This window comes from Stegastes partitus, unplaced genomic scaffold, assembly GCF_000690725.1.
Source record: "Stegastes partitus isolate 25-593 unplaced genomic scaffold, Stegastes_partitus-1.0.2 Scaffold1908, whole genome shotgun sequence".
NCBI lineage: Eukaryota > Metazoa > Chordata > Actinopteri > Pomacentridae > Stegastes > Stegastes partitus.
The window spans coordinates 72686-89768 of record NW_007579639.1 but is presented as its reverse complement, the minus strand read 5'-3'; the positions used below and the strand labels follow the sequence as shown (position 1 = coordinate 89768).

Sequence of the window (17083 nt, the reverse complement as noted above, 5' to 3'; positions counted from 1 at the left end):
TGCAGAACTATTTAGCTGTCAAGTGTACATACCGGATTGATTCTAACAACTTTCATGTATTCAAAGTCTGTATTATTTCCAAAAAGAGCATCTGACTGGGACTGACAGATACTAAATATGAAATGACTCAAATTGGACAGGGGCAAAAACAAAAAAGAAAAAAGGACTTGATTGGGACATCCCTATCAATAATAACTCTTTTAATGGTGAATCATAAAGTTGTGAATGACAGAGAGTCTCCTGTGACTTGGGCGGACGATGAAATTTACCCTTGTGAACATGCAGGTGCAGAAAGCATGAGCTGGCCTTACATAATAAAGCGACTATGACTAATGGACGGATACATGGACACAGGAGCAGAAGCTCGGTGTGCTGTCTAAAAAACTCAACATAGGCATAAATTAAAGACAACTTGAAGCTACAACTTATGTCAGAGAACAAATAAACAATAAGGAGGAAAGAAAATGCTTCAGCAACTCTTTCCACTTTGGGTTTAACAGATTCTTTGAGATCTTTTGGAGTTCCACGACTGACCCAAAATAAAAAACCTTCTTTTTATGATTTTTTTATGATTTTGGATTTGCAAGTTTAACTCGACAGTTTTGCACTTTAATATGAAAACATTTGTTTCCTTTTCATACTGCAAAAAAATTTAATTTTTTGTCGACTCAAACTAGTCGACTGAGCTCTAATCTAGATTTAGCCAGCTGTTACATTGCTTGCATAGTTGTAGTTATTTATTTATTCTAGACGCTGCAGTCTGTTTGGTTTGTTCAATCTAAAAGCACACTTTGTCACAGAGATTTTAGCCACTGTCAGCCCCTATCCCAAGTCTGAAGAACAAACCAGGACATCCCCTATTTACACACAGTCACGGATCTTTTCTTCCGCCTTCACTTCTTAATCATTTTTCTTCAGGGGCTCATTTCCAGCACGTCTGAATCATGCAAGAATGTTTTTGTGGAACTAAGAACTCTAAACAGGAATGGTCTGCGCTACTTATCATACTCCCTTACACCTCCAGGCGGTACTACCTTAAATCCGAGTAGTCCCTTTCCAGCTCACTGCCTCTCATGTTCCGTCACGTTTTGTCAATGATTTTATATAAAAGGAGTGATGAAAGTGAGGCAACAAAACAAAAAGAAAGCCTGGAGGCGAGGCTGCACCTGTGTATCGTCACTACGCGAGACTTCCAAGTTTAGCTGGAACTCTGGAAAAACCAGCAGCATAAATCTTCAGACAAACACATTTGAAGTATGGGTTCACTCATCAACCATTTAATCAATCAAAGAATATGACACTCACAAGTTATGAGAACCCGAGGCTACGGCTACCACAATCAAATGACTTAAACCCTCAGTGTCCCAGTTGTTCCTGGAGTTTCTGTTACCACTGCTTAGTTTTTGCTCAGTTAGAAGCAGATGTTTATTTTTTTTTGGTTTTGTTTTTTTTAAATCAAGCTTAATCTTGCTGATAAGGGCTACAAGCCAGTAGTTGACTACTTCTGGCTTCCTTATGGCTATTTTGCAGCGTCCATGTTTATTGTTTTCATGGCTCTTCTTACACACGGTTGAAATGTTATCAACAGCACTAATTATTGCTCTATTGAGGTACTGACCTGTATTTATTATTTTTATTCTGACTCGCTGGATGTAGACTGCGGGTATCCGCCTGCCATTGGCCGCTTTCTCTTCTCCTTCTGCTATCTCCGTGTTACTGCTTTCCAAATCCACCGTGCTACAAGAATGACCAACGTCCAAGCAAGCAACCAACTCTCAAAGTTGTCCCAAAGATTTGGACCATGCAATAAAGCAGCCCTGCTAGATTATCCATTTTAACAACATTGCCCGCCTCGCTGCTTTCAAATGTTCCACTAAAACAACTCCACTCACCACGATATTGAGTGAACACCAAAACTGCATCCTTCGTTTAGCTCATGATTGGAGAAGCAGCTCAGATTGTTTATTTCCCCGCTTTAGCAGATTGATAATGAAGTGCAGACAGACCGTAATGTACTACAGAATGGGTTCCAAATGACTGGCCTAGACAGGGTGTTACTAGACACAATATGGAGACCATGCATTGACCCCATGTGTCAAGCCACCTCAGAGGAGGCTGGGTCACTTAAGGCACATGTCTGGAGGGGTGTTTCAACACGGGAAGCAATGCACTGTTTCCCAACACTGCACGCTTGGTGGGCGTGTCGATAGCGGGCCACTAGGTGGTGTGACGACAGATGCTTACGTTCACCGGAAGCCAGTCCTGTCGGGGCGTCGGACCAACATGGCGACTCGCTCTCAAACTTTTTCTTTTATTACAAAAACCGTTTAGTGAAAAGTGGTTCTGAAAACATCTGAGGCGGAAAACAGTTGCTGAATCTGTCCTCATTTTAGTTTAACAACGGCTAGTTTAGTGGCTTCACGACACCTCAAAGGGAAACTATCTGACAATCTGTTAAACAGTTTTCTTATTGCTATTGATGTGTCTGTCACTGGTTCATATCACCCATGTCTGTTCTTACATACAGAACAGGTGACTTTCAGTGAGTCACACGAGGGAACAAGTGCGGGAGAAAGGTGAACAATTCTGTGGAATAAAGGAGCTCTTCCAGTCTCGTGCCCTGACACGTTGAACACTGTTAAACCTTTACTAATGCACTGTTTGACAAACACACACTTTATCCACCATGCTGCTCTTCTCTCTCTTGATCTGTCCCTCTTCATTACTTTTTCTTTGAAAATGTCACACACACACACTCCATTGCTTTCACACTTAAAGTCTCTCTTGCTTCACAACAGTCACACAAAAACACAGACACACATTAAGTGGGTCTATAAATCCAGCCTAACAGCTCTCTGAGGTGACAGATTCAAGGTTTTTCACCGGAGGGCTGCGACGACAAACCATATCAGCCTCCAAATTCATCTCCTCTCCTTTTAAGGAAAAGCCTGCCTAAACGCACACACACACACACTGATGAGATACACACAATTAAGCTGCAGCTGCTCATGCGTGCATTCAAATTCCAAACGCAGTGTAATGCACACATTTGCAAAACACGTCTACTTGACCCGCAACCACACACACACCACTACAGCCATACAAGCTGCCACATGCCCATTTCAAGAGGATCTCCTTAATTCAAACAAAACTATGTTGGCATCCCACTAAAATCCTCTATTCACAAAAACGCATTTTTGTTGTCAATTTAAAGCTCACAGGTTTAAATCCAGTAGCAGACGACAAAAGTTTCGCTGTCTAAAATGTAGTGTAGAGTTTGAAGGGACTCCACAAGCTCTAAAAGACGGCGAAACCCTACATTCTCTACTAGGGCAGGGTGATACGGCCAAAAATATTTATCACGATATAAATGAGAAAATTTGCGATAACGATATAACTGATGATATAATTGATGCGAGACAAAATACTTCAAAACTGCACAACTTTATTGGTGCAAATAAAGGGAGGTGGGGGTATATAGCAACAGCACGCACAGGCAGTACTTGGATGCTAATGCCGGTTTAGGATAGCAGACACAGTTCTGTTTCCACTATCGGGTAGCGGGCGAATATTCAGGTCCAGCCCTACTGTGTTGGCTGATGCACTGCATTCACCCTCCTCCTTGGTCGCCGCCATGCTTCTCGCACCATGTGCATTAGACCGGACGAAAACCACTGCACTGTGCAGGCGCGTTTCACTCAAATTCTATCATATTTCAATCTCATATTATCCCCTAACATTACACCAGTAGTACCGTGCATGCTATGATATGACCCAGCCCGATTCTCTACGTACATGTCAGAACATGTACCGTAGATTAGTTGCAGTACCTGGTTGTTCCACCAGGTGGAGCCTCTAATCGTTTCATGCAGCAGCAACCAAAGAGGTGCTCACTCACACTAGGGGCAGTTCTGTGTTGGTGAGCAAAGAGCACTGTAGAGGTTTACAGAGCAACGGGCATCACAACAAAGACTTCTGTGATACTTCAGCCTCCAGCCACAAGCTACACGTTTAAGGCAAACTGGTATCAACTAGGACAGTGTTCCTACATCTCAGTGGCATAACGAACAGAGCCGCCTCCGGGGTCCACATCACGTATCTGTTGACTAAGAAAGCAACGTCAGCACAGACCAGTGTCCACTGTGCTCTGTTTGTGTTATTGATTAGTACATTATTGTTTGTTAATACTGTCATCCATCTTCAAATTGTGTTTGGCTTTTACCACACCTACATGACATAAACAAAGGATTGGCTTTAGGTTTGGGTGGATTTCCATGAGTTAGAAAATGTCCGGCCCGAATCCCAGAGATCACATCATCATACGGAGACTCCAATGCTTTCTGATTCTACCTTTCTTTTTTTTTTACACAGAGAAGCCGCTACCAATTCAATTCAAAACAAACATTCAACAATAAACAGAATCTAATTCTCATTTCAAAAGTGGAAAAATTCATCTGAAATCTTATGATTTAAAAAAATGTCAAAGACTTATGGAGGCAATTTGTCAGTCAAAACATGCAAAACTGCACATCTCCTAGAGAGCCCAGATCCAGTTTTCCGGAACTGAGAAAAAACTGTCCTGTTTGACGCTTGATGACAACGCATTTTCACACACTGACAGGGTGTGGAAAGATTTTTATCAGCACGACCGAGAATTTCTTCAATGAACCACAGAGAGGCTATTAAGTCATTTAAATTTGACTTGTTAAGCAACAGCGTGTTTGCTAGAGTCTCTTATCGACAGGTCAATCAAAGAACTAACAGTCTATCTCCAACTGTCTGTCGAGCCATTGAGTCAGAACTTTTTAAGAGTGCACAAAATAACCGAAGCCCGTTCAGTAGCTGGCACATTAAAGTTTGAGCACAGAGAAAGCATTCAGCAGCAAAGCTCACCAGAGACGAGACGATTCAATTGTGGATCAGCGATGGACGAGTGAATGAAAGAACAAACGGGATCCTTCTTTTTTTTTTTTTTTTTTGCTTCGCTCGCTCTTTTGCTAACGGCTACAATGATTCCATCAATCAACATGCCTTCACTCAAGCAAAGGAGGAAGAGAGACGAAAGGCAGTCCGAGGCAACAGGAAAAGATGGAGAGAGACAGAGAGAGAGGCAGGAAACAGAGTCAGAGGTATTGTGACACACAGAGCTTCTTGGTTTCTTTCTGAAACATGATGAATCAGACCTGCTGTCTACACACACACACACACACACACACACCAACCCAACCCGACCAGTTATGAGTGCATGGGCCTATTCATGTCATCATGGCATGAATAGAAGGGGAAAAGCTGCTAAAAAACAGCATTTACATTCCTTCTTGCTCTGAACTTGGCCATCTCTGGAGTCCAGTTGAGACTTGTCAACGTCTCTCTGTCTTCCACGAGAATACCAAACTTTGACAATCTGACTATGCAACCCACTCACTCTCTAAATTACTATGCAACTATACTGCATCCACATGTTGAGGGAAATGTATTTTCTGATGGACTAGAATAGAATATTTTCTTATTGATCCCCCATTAGGGAACATTTACACACCACAGCAGCATCCAAAAATATAGAAAGAATAATGGATTAAGGATTATGTTTGTTTGTATCACATACGTTTGTAATGTTGGTGCCTAACGTGTTAAAGTGTCTACCAAAGTGTGATGTTTTCTTCAACCTAACCACAAAATTTTGGCGCCTAAACCAACCAGGAAGTGAATGAAAACTGAAAGAAAACAACAACAATACATTAATCACTATTAGGATCAATTGTTAAATTTCCTGCAAAGTTATTTCTTCCACAGATGTTTCAGTTGGTTTGGTTTGCTTCATTTAAAAGCCCATTTTGTCAACTAGTTTAACTCTAAGCTGCAGTTTGAATATTTTTACAATAATACACTACAATAAGCAATTTGAGATCTGACTGCGGTTGGAGGTTTGGAGACAGCATCCTCCTGTCAGGACCAACAGCATGTAAACACACAAACATTTTCCCATCATTGGAATCATAACAGTGTTCCATTTGCTTTATTTATGTGTATGCATACATAAAGTATACGTACTTCTTTAACACTTCTTTTTCTTTTATTGAAATTGGATGCTGGTACAAAATACATTTCACCGCACGTTGTCAGTGTATAAATGTGTATGTGACCAATAAAGCTCATCTTGAATCGTGGTATAGGGACAGAACTTTTTGTCAGAATCCTCTGAAAATGACAGAATCTCCATCAAAAATGACAGAAAAAAGACATTTAACTCTAAGACTAACGGTTCATCAATGACAAAGGTGAGAAAATAATCATTTCAGAACAAAAATGATGTGTCCTTTAAAGCATCATTGAGAATGTAGCTTCGTTGTAGAGGAACATGCTTTTGTGACAGGTACAGGGTTGGATTTCAAGTCACAGAAATGCTCCAGCATCCTCCATGCATTAAAGAGGTATGCCTCTCCACAAATTGTCTGTCTAGTCCGACTCTGTGAAAAAAAAAATTAAAACACTGTTTGCTTTCTTCATGTCTGATACTTTCGTCTACATACTTTAATGTACTTCTGGTCTGGCTCTGGTTTTTAGTTTTGGCCCCTTAAATCCAAACAACTGAACTCTTATTTCCTACATTGCAGACAGCGACATACCTCAAACGTTGCGGCAACACTTTGGGCAACTCCCATTCTCCTTTCAACATGACAATACCTCCATGCACAAAGCCAGATCTATAAAGAAATGTTTAATCCAAGAGCTGGACCCAGCCCTCCTACACCCCCTGGGATGATCTGAAACGTTTGCCTCAATGACCAACATCCGACCTTGTGGTTGAACGGGAGAACATCCCTGCAGCCGCGCTCCGGAGCCTCGCGGAGAGCTCTCCCAAAAGAATGGAGGCCGTTAAAGCGGCAGATTAAAAGCCCACCGCTTTGAAATGAGATACTCGACGATCAGATAGGGGCGAGGGTTTCCTGCAGAATATAAAAAGTCGTGCGCGATGCCTTTCCTGAAATAAATGGCGCCTCCAGGAACGTCAGATGAAATTTCATTTTGATGAAAAGAATACCAGCCTGGATGAATACCTGGAGAAAACAGGCGGTGGTGTTGCATCACACAGGAAAGGCTACGAATTTAAGTCTTTCAGCCTTCTGGGCATCTTTTTGCTCACAGTTTTACTCACTGTGGGCTCATTTTTCACTGCAGTGTATAGTCCTGTACCTCTATGTGAGCACGACCATTGTTAGAAGTCAAGAGAACTCAAGAATGTCGTTTGTATGAGTCAATTTTTCTTTATCTTTTTTTAAAAGATTGTCATTTGGGAACTTTAGCGACTAGCTGAGACGCATCTGAGTCAGCAGGAGAGAAGTGCAGAAACCTGAGAAAAGTCAAGACAACCAGCACAATTAGTCACAATTAGGTGCTGATGTGTGAGAAAGAACTTCAGACACAAGAGGAAAGTTGGCTTGAGAATCCCCAGCTGGACACAGGTCGTTCCCAGTGGAGTCTACATCGATGTCAGGTTTAATTTTGTAATGTTTTAGCCACATAGTGTATGTGTGAAGGTCTATGGCGACTTCTGCTTCTTGCTTTAAAGCTAAACTCATCAATACAAATACAGGAAAGTTTTTCGCAAATTCTATATATATCTCCTCTTGGTTTGCTTTGTGAATGACAAGATTCTGTGTTCTCTGACTCTGTAAATAGGAAACAAGCAACATGGCTCAGACTAACCCACACAACACGACAAGAGCAGCGTGTGCCAACGAGCTAAATATCGACAATCCTTCTCCAGAATCACAAACTCCACCGTGAAGTTGCCATCAAGCAAGAGGCCACATGGCCAAAGTGGAAACAGACGCAGCTCCACTGCGCTGCCTAACATGCATGTCGTTACCTCAGCGGTGGAGAGAAGTTGAGGGGAGTGGAACTAAAGAAAGCGATAGAGGGAGGAAAGTGGGTGAGAGGCAGACATAATGGATAAAAAAAGGGGGGAGGGTGAGATAAGAAAACAACTGAGGGAGACATAGGGAGGAAGAGTTAAACACAGAAGACAGAGAGTGCAACAAGCAGTTCTAGGTGGTCTACAGCAGCAGCGTGACATGTGAAAAATAAATGACAGTTATATTCACGAGAATCAGGAGAAAAGACCAAGCACAGGACAGCTGGATGGGTTTTAGAAGTCAACGCTAATATTGAAAACTACCTGCTCAGTTTAATTGATCTAAAATCTAAAAGCTATGAGACAGAAATGAAAGAAGTCAGTTATCTTGTTAGCAAAATGGATTTCAAACATTTGCTCAGTATAGCTGCAAAAAAAAATCTAAATTTTGTGCAAAAAAAACACGTCAACCAGGTGAGAGCAGCTGGTCACCTGAGGATGAGCAGCATCTTCTGTTATCCTGGATGAAAAGAGTGCTATGACAGCAAGCTGTTTCCTTTCATGTCTCTGTAGTATCATTTCTTTTGGGAGTAAAACAAACAGAAAATTAAACATTTGTGGCAAAATTAGTTTGCTTGAAAACCAAATTTTCATTTAGTATTTTTTGCCAAATGTTCATGGTTTAGTGGTTAGGGTTACTCCTAGACCTGTGCTTAACAGTACTGCATGATGGCTACAAGTGGTTTAACACACGTGCAGGCCTTAGAGGTTGTTTAGTTACACTTCTCATGCATTGACAATCAGAGAAGAAAGGCAAGAGAAAAGAGACTTTGCAGACAGAGAGAGGACAGAGGAAGAGGTGCAGTTGGTTTACCAGTACATCCGCCATGTCGTGAGGGTGGGCAGTCGGTTAGTGCGCGAGTCGTCAGCGATGTTAGCAGGCCGGACACATGCATGTCATCCCCCCTTCTGCCTCGGACCTCTCCTTTATAAATACATACATCCAAACACACACACACACACGCGCACAGAGGAATGCACATGCAAACATGCATTCACGCAAATATGCCACACAGAAGCGCGTACAATACAAATCCATCACAACAACGCACACAGTGATACATGAATATGTGTGGAATCCCACAAGAACACACAGCCATGGATCAGATACACCGTTTACACACACACATGGCAGGATACAGCACCAACAAAATGCACCAAAAGTCCAAATAATGTACATGTATCCACAACGACACGGGTGTACACACACACACACACACACACACACACACACGTACACAAGGAGAGAAAAAAAAGGCCATAGTGAGTGTGTGTGCACCAATCATCCGTCTGTCACGCTAACAATCTGACATTAATGACGGATCTTTGATGTGTTACACGAAATTCTGAGAATCAGTCTCAGAATCAATGGACTAAGTTTCAAATTGTGCTCAGATTCTAAGATTATTTCCAAAATTTCCAAGTCAATCTGTGTTCACGTTTCTTAGTGTTGTTGTAATAGAGCTGTTTTTAAGCAAAGAAAGCTGTAAAACCCATTCGGGTGCAATAAAAAGATGAAGTACACAGTTGGTATGTTGAATTAAACATTGTATATCAAATTATAATTACTTAACTGGTACAGTTTTTAAATAATAGGCACAATGTAGACCTGAGATAGAGTGGCTTATCGGGTGTTTATCTCTCTGAACATCCAGGAACACCTCCCTGCTCAAGCTCTGTGGACAGCAGCCAGAAGTTGCTGTCATGGTGGGCCGCTGCTCACTAAACCTCCACAATGCTCTCAGACACCGAAAAGCACCTCGCCGACATGACACAGCTGAAATATATGTACCACCGTGGTCATGCATTTTCATAACCAACTAGAACCGGAAGAGTCTTGTTTCAGTCTCTGCACCTTCACATGTCGAGAGAAGTGCAACAGTACTTTAGTGCACATTTCATTCATCCACTGAATGGCTAAATCTTTAGCAGCTTGCAGTAATGGGAGTGTGAAGGTTGCATTTGCATACAAAGATGTTTGCTACATCAGTAAGTTGGCTAAAAAAAAAAAAAAAATACAAGTCAAATTAAACAGCTCAGCTTGGATGGAAATCTAGGTTTTGCAATGATTGAGGGCTGCAGGGTGGCACAGTTGGTAGCACAGTTGCCTCGCAGCAAGAAGGTCACCGGTTCGCGTCCTGGTGGGGGCACCGGGATCTTTCTGCGTGGAGTTTGCATGTTCTCCCTGTGCAGCGTGGGTTCTCTCCGGGTTCTCCGGCTTCCTCCCACACAGTCCAAAAACATGTTGAAGTTAACTGGTGATTCTAAATTGTCCGTAGGTGTGAATGTGAGTGTGCTTGGTTGTCTGTCTCTAAGTGTAGCCCTGTGATAGACTGGTGACCTGTCCAGGGTGTCCCCTGCCTTCACCCTGAGTCAGCTGGGATAGACTCCAGCCCCCCATGACCCTAATGAGGATTAAGCGGTGTATAGATAATGGATGGATGGATGGAAGGCAATGATTGAATGGCTCCAGTTGAGGCAAATAGTGTAATTATTGGCTCTTTAAAATAGAAAGAAGTCCAAAACGTTTTAAACACAGGTAATGTCTGAGGCCCCAGAGAGTTCCTGTCAGTGTATATTAATGTGTTCATATTTCCTACTTAAGATATGAAGAGTTCATTTGCAAAAACATCCATCTTCACAAACCTTCGGAAAACCCATTTTTCCATCATCTACCTGAGACAATATCAATCCAACTTAAGTTATCTTTATTTTTGTCATTTCTACTGAGTCAAATCCACTCAACATCAGTTTGACTGATATTATCTCAAGCAAACAACAACAACAATGCATTTTCTGAAAATCTACAAAAATGGAGTTATCGGTTTTTGCAAATGAACTCTTCATATAGTCTTTGATCAACACTTCATCAACTTTTGAGGCCTTCAACAGTCTGATGTGTGGCAAGTTTATTTCAACCAACCAATGAAGAGCCAATAACTAATTTGGCTTCTGCTGGAAACTATTTTGTCTGTGTCCTCACTAAATTTCATGGCTGTGGCAGTTATATTTCTGGAGATATTAAATCCTGTGACTCCCCAGGTAGGACACTTTTTAAAAGGTAAAAATACCAAAATTATTTTAAAAAACATGCGAAAAAAATTCAGCCAACTTATAATACAGAACTTAATTTTCGGCGCCTCATGCTTATGAGAAAGGAAAAAGGCTGTTGGCATGTCCACTATGTCTGCAGACAGTGAAAGCAGAGCACTGCACATACATATACACTGTCCTGCTGTCACATGATACAACTTAAGGGACATACAGCTTCTGTTAAAACAGCGTCATTCTGTATTAAATGGAGAATGGCATCGTTTTTCACAGCACGGTGTTATGATACTTGTCTAGTATGGGCATATAGTGCAACACACCTGTTACTTTCACGCGTTAAAACTCCATTAAGAAATAAATAAATGTAACTGTCAGATTAGATAGAAAGTGAAAATCCACCGATGCCCACTTTAGTAAATGAATCAGTCATGTCACGACCAGCAGACTCCTTATCACGTTATACGTTTTCAGCGATAGTCAAAGTCACTGACTCATGGCTTGCTGCAGCAATCTCTGACCTGGAGTAACCTTACATAAAATAATCTCCATGCAATGAGATAAACAGATGTAAAGGAAATAAGAGCACTTGGAGAAAGCTGCATTGGAACATCCTTGGCTAAAATACCAGCGACTACTGGAGCTGCCGGAAGGTGATGCACTTTGCTAAATCACTGGTGAATACTGGACCACAAAGAGGAGAATGTTATATAATCATAGACTGTATAAAAGATGGACGTAGTTCCCGTGACATCACCCGTTGGTTTCTGCACTGAGAAAATGAAGCCAGGGTTTTGCTGCTTCCTGGTTGACATCTTGGATTTTTGGAGCCAGTGACACAAAAATCTTGGGAGGGGGGCGGAGCCATAGAAGCAGCGATTGGTCAGACGGATTGAGAGGCGGGCCCTCTCTGCCCACCCACATTTACCGCCTTCTGCTCGCTTCGTCCGCATCGTCGCTGCCGACTGTCAATCAAGCCAGCCACGCCCCTTGCCCCACAAAATGTTGACGATTTTTTAAAAATTCAGTATTGATTTATTTTCAGATTGACCACCTGATCTCTGGACTTGACGATGAAAACTAATAAGAAAAAAAAAAAAAATCCTGAGCTGTAGGAATGCAGTATTTCATGATCTGTGATCACTTCTTTTCCAATACAAGTCTATGGCAGCCAGGGCTTTTTGGAACCAGCAGCGCGCGGACGTAGGTTTTTGACACTTCCGGGTTGGCTTCATTTTTCAGGGCCGGTTGCTACGTCCATCTTTTATACAGTCTATGTATAGAATATTGGACAAACTAAGGCACCGGTTCATACTGGATCAGAGCGAATACCAGAGTGAATACGACACCAAACTAGGGTGTAAAAAAAAACCAACCAAATATTCAACCAAACTAGGAGAAAAGCATCATTAGACCAACTGCATCAAACGTAATTTAAAAGGTGATCAGCAAAGCAAGTATATCAGCAGCAAAATAACAATTTTAAAAAACTATAGAAAAGTATATAATTCTGTTTTAGTCACCACTTGCGAGAAGGAAAGTTGTTCTTCTAATAAATGAGTTCAAAGAAACCTCGTAGTTGTGAAGTCTGTACAAACAGCTGCCCTTTAGAAAATTACTTCTGGGGTTCATGCTCCTTTGAAATGACTTGAATTCCACATTGAAACCATGAGACTGAGATTAGCGGCAAGGTTGTTGCTCATCATGTCAATTAGTTTCAATAAGGAAAGCTAATAATGCCAGGAGGTCATATTTAGAAAACAGAATTGATGCCAGACAAGACGTCATAAGTAGAGAATAAATTCTGTCCTAACTTGTGTGAGACAGTTTCACCACTGTGCCTTCTCTGCACAAGTTTAACGGAAACTGTAAAGTCGGTCCTGATTCCTGACAAGTGATCGCTATGGTTTCTGAGTGTTCATCTTTGCCTTTAGTAACAGTCAACAGTAAGAAGACTTGGATAGAAGCAGGAATCTTGTGATTATTTGGCTACGGGGCGCTGTGACATGACCCATTTCTGATACCTTTGTTGACTGTGTAGAAGTCACGTGCTACATATAACCATCATTACAGGCGATCAATTCTTGACAATTATCATAGAAATCAATTAAAGTGATATCTGACAAGTAAAGTGAATCCTAAGATTTTCCTATAAAGGCCAACAAATAATTCTCTCCTTTGCTGACTCACAGAGCTGAGAGTTGACTTCTGCAACTAATCGGAGTGGAATAAACTCTGGACAAAACTGCAATATGGCCAAGTGGAATATCCAAATCGTAAGAAATAAGAAAGGCAAAAATGTGCCCTTAAAATACCATTACAAATGAAGCATTGTCATGCGACAGAGATGCTAATTGTATTCTTCATGCATAAGGAAACATGCTTCTTTGGTTCAGACTGCAACTAACATGATATCTTTATTTTTATGCTAGTTTCGGTCGAAAGAAATGCAAATTAATAAGCATTCGCACTAACTTGGTGACTTGTGCTGTATTTCTTTTGCACAAGTTCAAGTTATTCCACAGACATGACACGGACCTCTATGGGCTGAGAAAACTCCGTGCCCTCTTGGTGGGATACTTTCAAAATCCCACTGGATAACCTAAAAGCTCATCAAACTAAAAATAAGGCAGTTTTTTTTTTTTAGTCCTAGAAAAACATTCGAGATCTGAGGTTTTCATCCAACATCTCTGCTGACATGGGAATGCTGATGTTGTGTGGATTATTATGGGGCAAACCAACAACGCTGAGGGAGTCCACCAGCAGTAAGAGATGATAATGAAGACACCAAAAGAGAATGGCTACCGCACATAGTCACAACACTGAAGTAAAGATCGACTGGCAGGCAGAAACAACATGTTAGAGGCAAAAAGAGAAACAAAGGAGAAGCCAGAAATAGTGAAGACAGACAGAGACGTAGGAAGGGAAGGAGATGACCAACTGGAAAAAAAAAAAAAAAAAAAGGGAAGCAAGCAACAGACACAATGAAGAAAGACGCAGAGAGAGGAAGTGTGCACCAACTGGCAAAAACTTCTAGACTCCTGATCATACTGAAGTCAGTATCTGAGAAGCTCTATGTGTGTGTTAACCCTCTGAACTCCAAGCAGTTTCTGGGCTTTTTGTTCCCCCTCCTGTCACTGGGATCATTTTTCACTGCAAATATAAAGTCCTGCACCTCTGTGGAAAGAGAGAGCTCAAAAATGTACTCTGTGCAACAAAGTTATAACGATAGGAATCATTTAGAAAGGAAAGTTTGATTTTTTATTATTATTATTTATTTCATAAAAAATTGACAGAACCTTCACATGTGCAACTTTTACCCCAGTGCCCACAGGTGCAACCAAAACTGGAATAAAGATAATTTATTACGTACATTTTTAATTTGCTTCCATACTAGTCCCCGAGCACTTCAGCTGATAAGTCGCTGAATTTTGTCACGTGACAAGATGAGTCACCAATGGCTTCACGGTTGTGACAGGAAATGCAGAATTTTTTGGTTTTTACAGAATCTGGTTATTTTTGGCATATTTTTACACGAGTCATCTTCACGCTTAAACGCTTAGATTTTCCAATGAAATGGCACAGCACACATAAGTCGTTCGAGGACTTCTATCGCAAACTTAAAAATCCCACCATTCTTTCTGTTTTTTTTACAGATTATATGCTATTCAAAGTTCGCTTTTGAGTTCCGATGTCTATAACACTGTAGAAATGTTTTATTCTAAAAGAGAGAAACAACACAACTCAACCCTCGTCTAGAAATAGTGTAGCAAAGATAAACCTAATCAAACTCGGCTTGTCTTTCTAATCTGCTATGTCTCAGAGGGATGGGACAACTTTTAGTCAGATTCTATGTGCGTATTAATTTCTCCTCACGGGGAGGACAGAGCGATATTTAGAGGAGCTCAAATCAAGCAAAGATCTACATCTCAGCCTCCATGTGTTGCTTTCTCTTGACGTGCTGGCGCTCAGCGACGACCGATTTGGAGTTCAGAGGGTTAATCTCGGGGCTGAGACCCCAAAATTAGCCACAGATATCCTTTAGACAGAGCTGATATTGTTTGGTTTCCATGGCGACAGAGTATACAAGCATACAGCGTTGGATGCAAACCCCCCCCTCACGTGAATGACAGATCATACAGAGCAGGAATGTAAATGCTTGTGATTTTTGAGGGCACTTTCACAGTGAATGTGTTTGAAGCTGCTTAATCAAAGTGTTCTTCCCTGAGCCGGGTTAATTCAGTCACATGAGAACTTTTTTTTTTTTTTAACCTCACTGTGACACATAAAAACCAACCTCACTTCTCTTTCAAGAGGATTTTTTAAAAAACATTTTTGCACTATGTAATGCAAAACGTCTGCAGGAAAGAACCCCAAAAGACAAGCATTTAGGAGGATAAACAGAGATGGTCACTGAAATTTGATAGCCAACAGCTCCACAGACACAGCGAACCCAAAACAGAGAGGAAATGCTGTACTTCTGAAGTCTGACACTTCTTCCTGCGTGGACTTCTTTCTTCATAAAGCATCCCCTCATGCAATGCCTTCACCAGAAGCTGCACAGCGTGATTAATGAAAAGGAATTTATTGCACTATGAAGGGATCCCATTTCTATTTAAATTAAGTTCAACACAACAACACATTCATTTCCGCTTTTCTGTGTCTCCTTCCTCTTCAAAATGCCTAAACAAGGGTGACACCTTATATGGCCAGAAATAGGAGAATGTACATAAAAGAGTCCTATAAATCCCCCATAGAAATACTACAGTCTGTACTCAGGCTATGCTATGCTACTGCAGGAGCATCAGTTTATACATAAACATACCATCAAGCACAACAAGGTCACCATAAACTCACATACCACAAAAACACAGCAAGGAAAGACACAACTGACAAGTGGTAACTGACTGACTTTTTGAATGTGTTGCTGAATTACTGTGGGTGGTTCTCGTGTTTCTGGGATCAGTTCTCAGTGGACAGTTTGGGGTTTGGTAGAAATGGACACACTCGCAGCAGGGACTGTAACAACACTACATTTTCACTTTACTGTTCAAGAAACCGGTGACATCAGGATAAGATTTAGCAGTAAGTAATATTTCTGGACGGAGGGCCTTCGGGTTCCAAAGTAACACAGCAGCGACACAAAACCTCCTCGCAGTCAAAGTCAAGTCCGTCTAATCAAGTAAAAGTCAGTAATATATGAACCTAAAATATCTCGAATGCAACTGAAAGTCTGATCAGTGTTTCGCCACGATGCCTCAAACAGAGGCGGTAACAGAAGTCTGGTAAATCTTTTACCTTCTCCACACCCACTGATTTCTTCTGGATTTTTTTTACTGTCTTCAGGCCCAACCAACGTTGCCTCCAAAGGCCGTTTATCTGACTTCGCACAGCTCCCTCTGAAGCCACAAAAGGCTCCATACAACTTTTTTTTCTCCCTTCTTTACATATGTAGTCATACTCCACTGAGACCTTTATACAGGCTTCTGTCTTAGACCTGTCTTTAAGGTCTATCCATGATCTATCCATTGCCGCTGGCAAACAAGTCTCAGTCTCTATTATGGCTTCTATTTAACGTAGTAAACAGGATAAGAACTCACGCTGTGCTACAGTACCAACCTCAGACTAGACCTCCCTCCGCTGATAAACGAGATCTCTCATATCTCTGCTCATCAGGGAAAGAAAAAGGGTTCAGACGGACTCTCAAGACTCTAACCTTCCTCCCTCACCGTCTGCATACTTAGCTCCACGGGATGTTCCAGGATCAGCGACGCCATTCTTCAACAGAATTGATTGGTCGGCAGATAAGAACTGAATCACCACTGTCGCCCTGAAAACCTGAAGCTACTTCGATATTTCCAAATCCTGCTTGGTGCCACAGACCTCTGTAGTACAAAAATGGCATCACAGTTCCTGGATCTCAGTGTGTGAACAGACAGAGGATCTCAGGAGTTTGTAGAGTCCGTTTCAACCTTTTTCTTTCCCCGATGAGCGTAGACATGGGAGGCGTACATTTTTAGCGGCGAGAACTCCAGTCTTGCTTATGTTTTTGTGTTGAGAACAAGACGTTTCCAAGTAATTTCATTGTACTATTTGCCTTCGTTAAGAAATATAATCCTA

The 17083-nt window shown here is 41.4% G+C and overlaps 1 protein-coding gene across 4 annotated transcripts in view; it reads right to left on the bottom strand.

The window, feature by feature from the left end:
* Positions 1-17083, bottom strand: part of rgs19 (regulator of G protein signaling 19) — a 38388-nt gene that overhangs the window by 17992 nt on the left and 3313 nt on the right. The window contains exon 2 of one of the 4 annotated variants that reach the window (XM_008302925.1): positions 8730-8840. The exons of 2 other annotated variants lie outside the window; for them this stretch is intronic. In XM_008302925.1, the coding sequence (XP_008301147.1) occupies positions 8730-8744 (15 nt within the window). In that variant the 5' untranslated portion in view covers positions 8745-8840. Of the gene's footprint in view, positions 1-4893; positions 5443-8729; positions 8841-17083 lie in introns of those variants that run through there. One more of the 4 variants, XM_008302926.1, reaches the window with a different exon arrangement.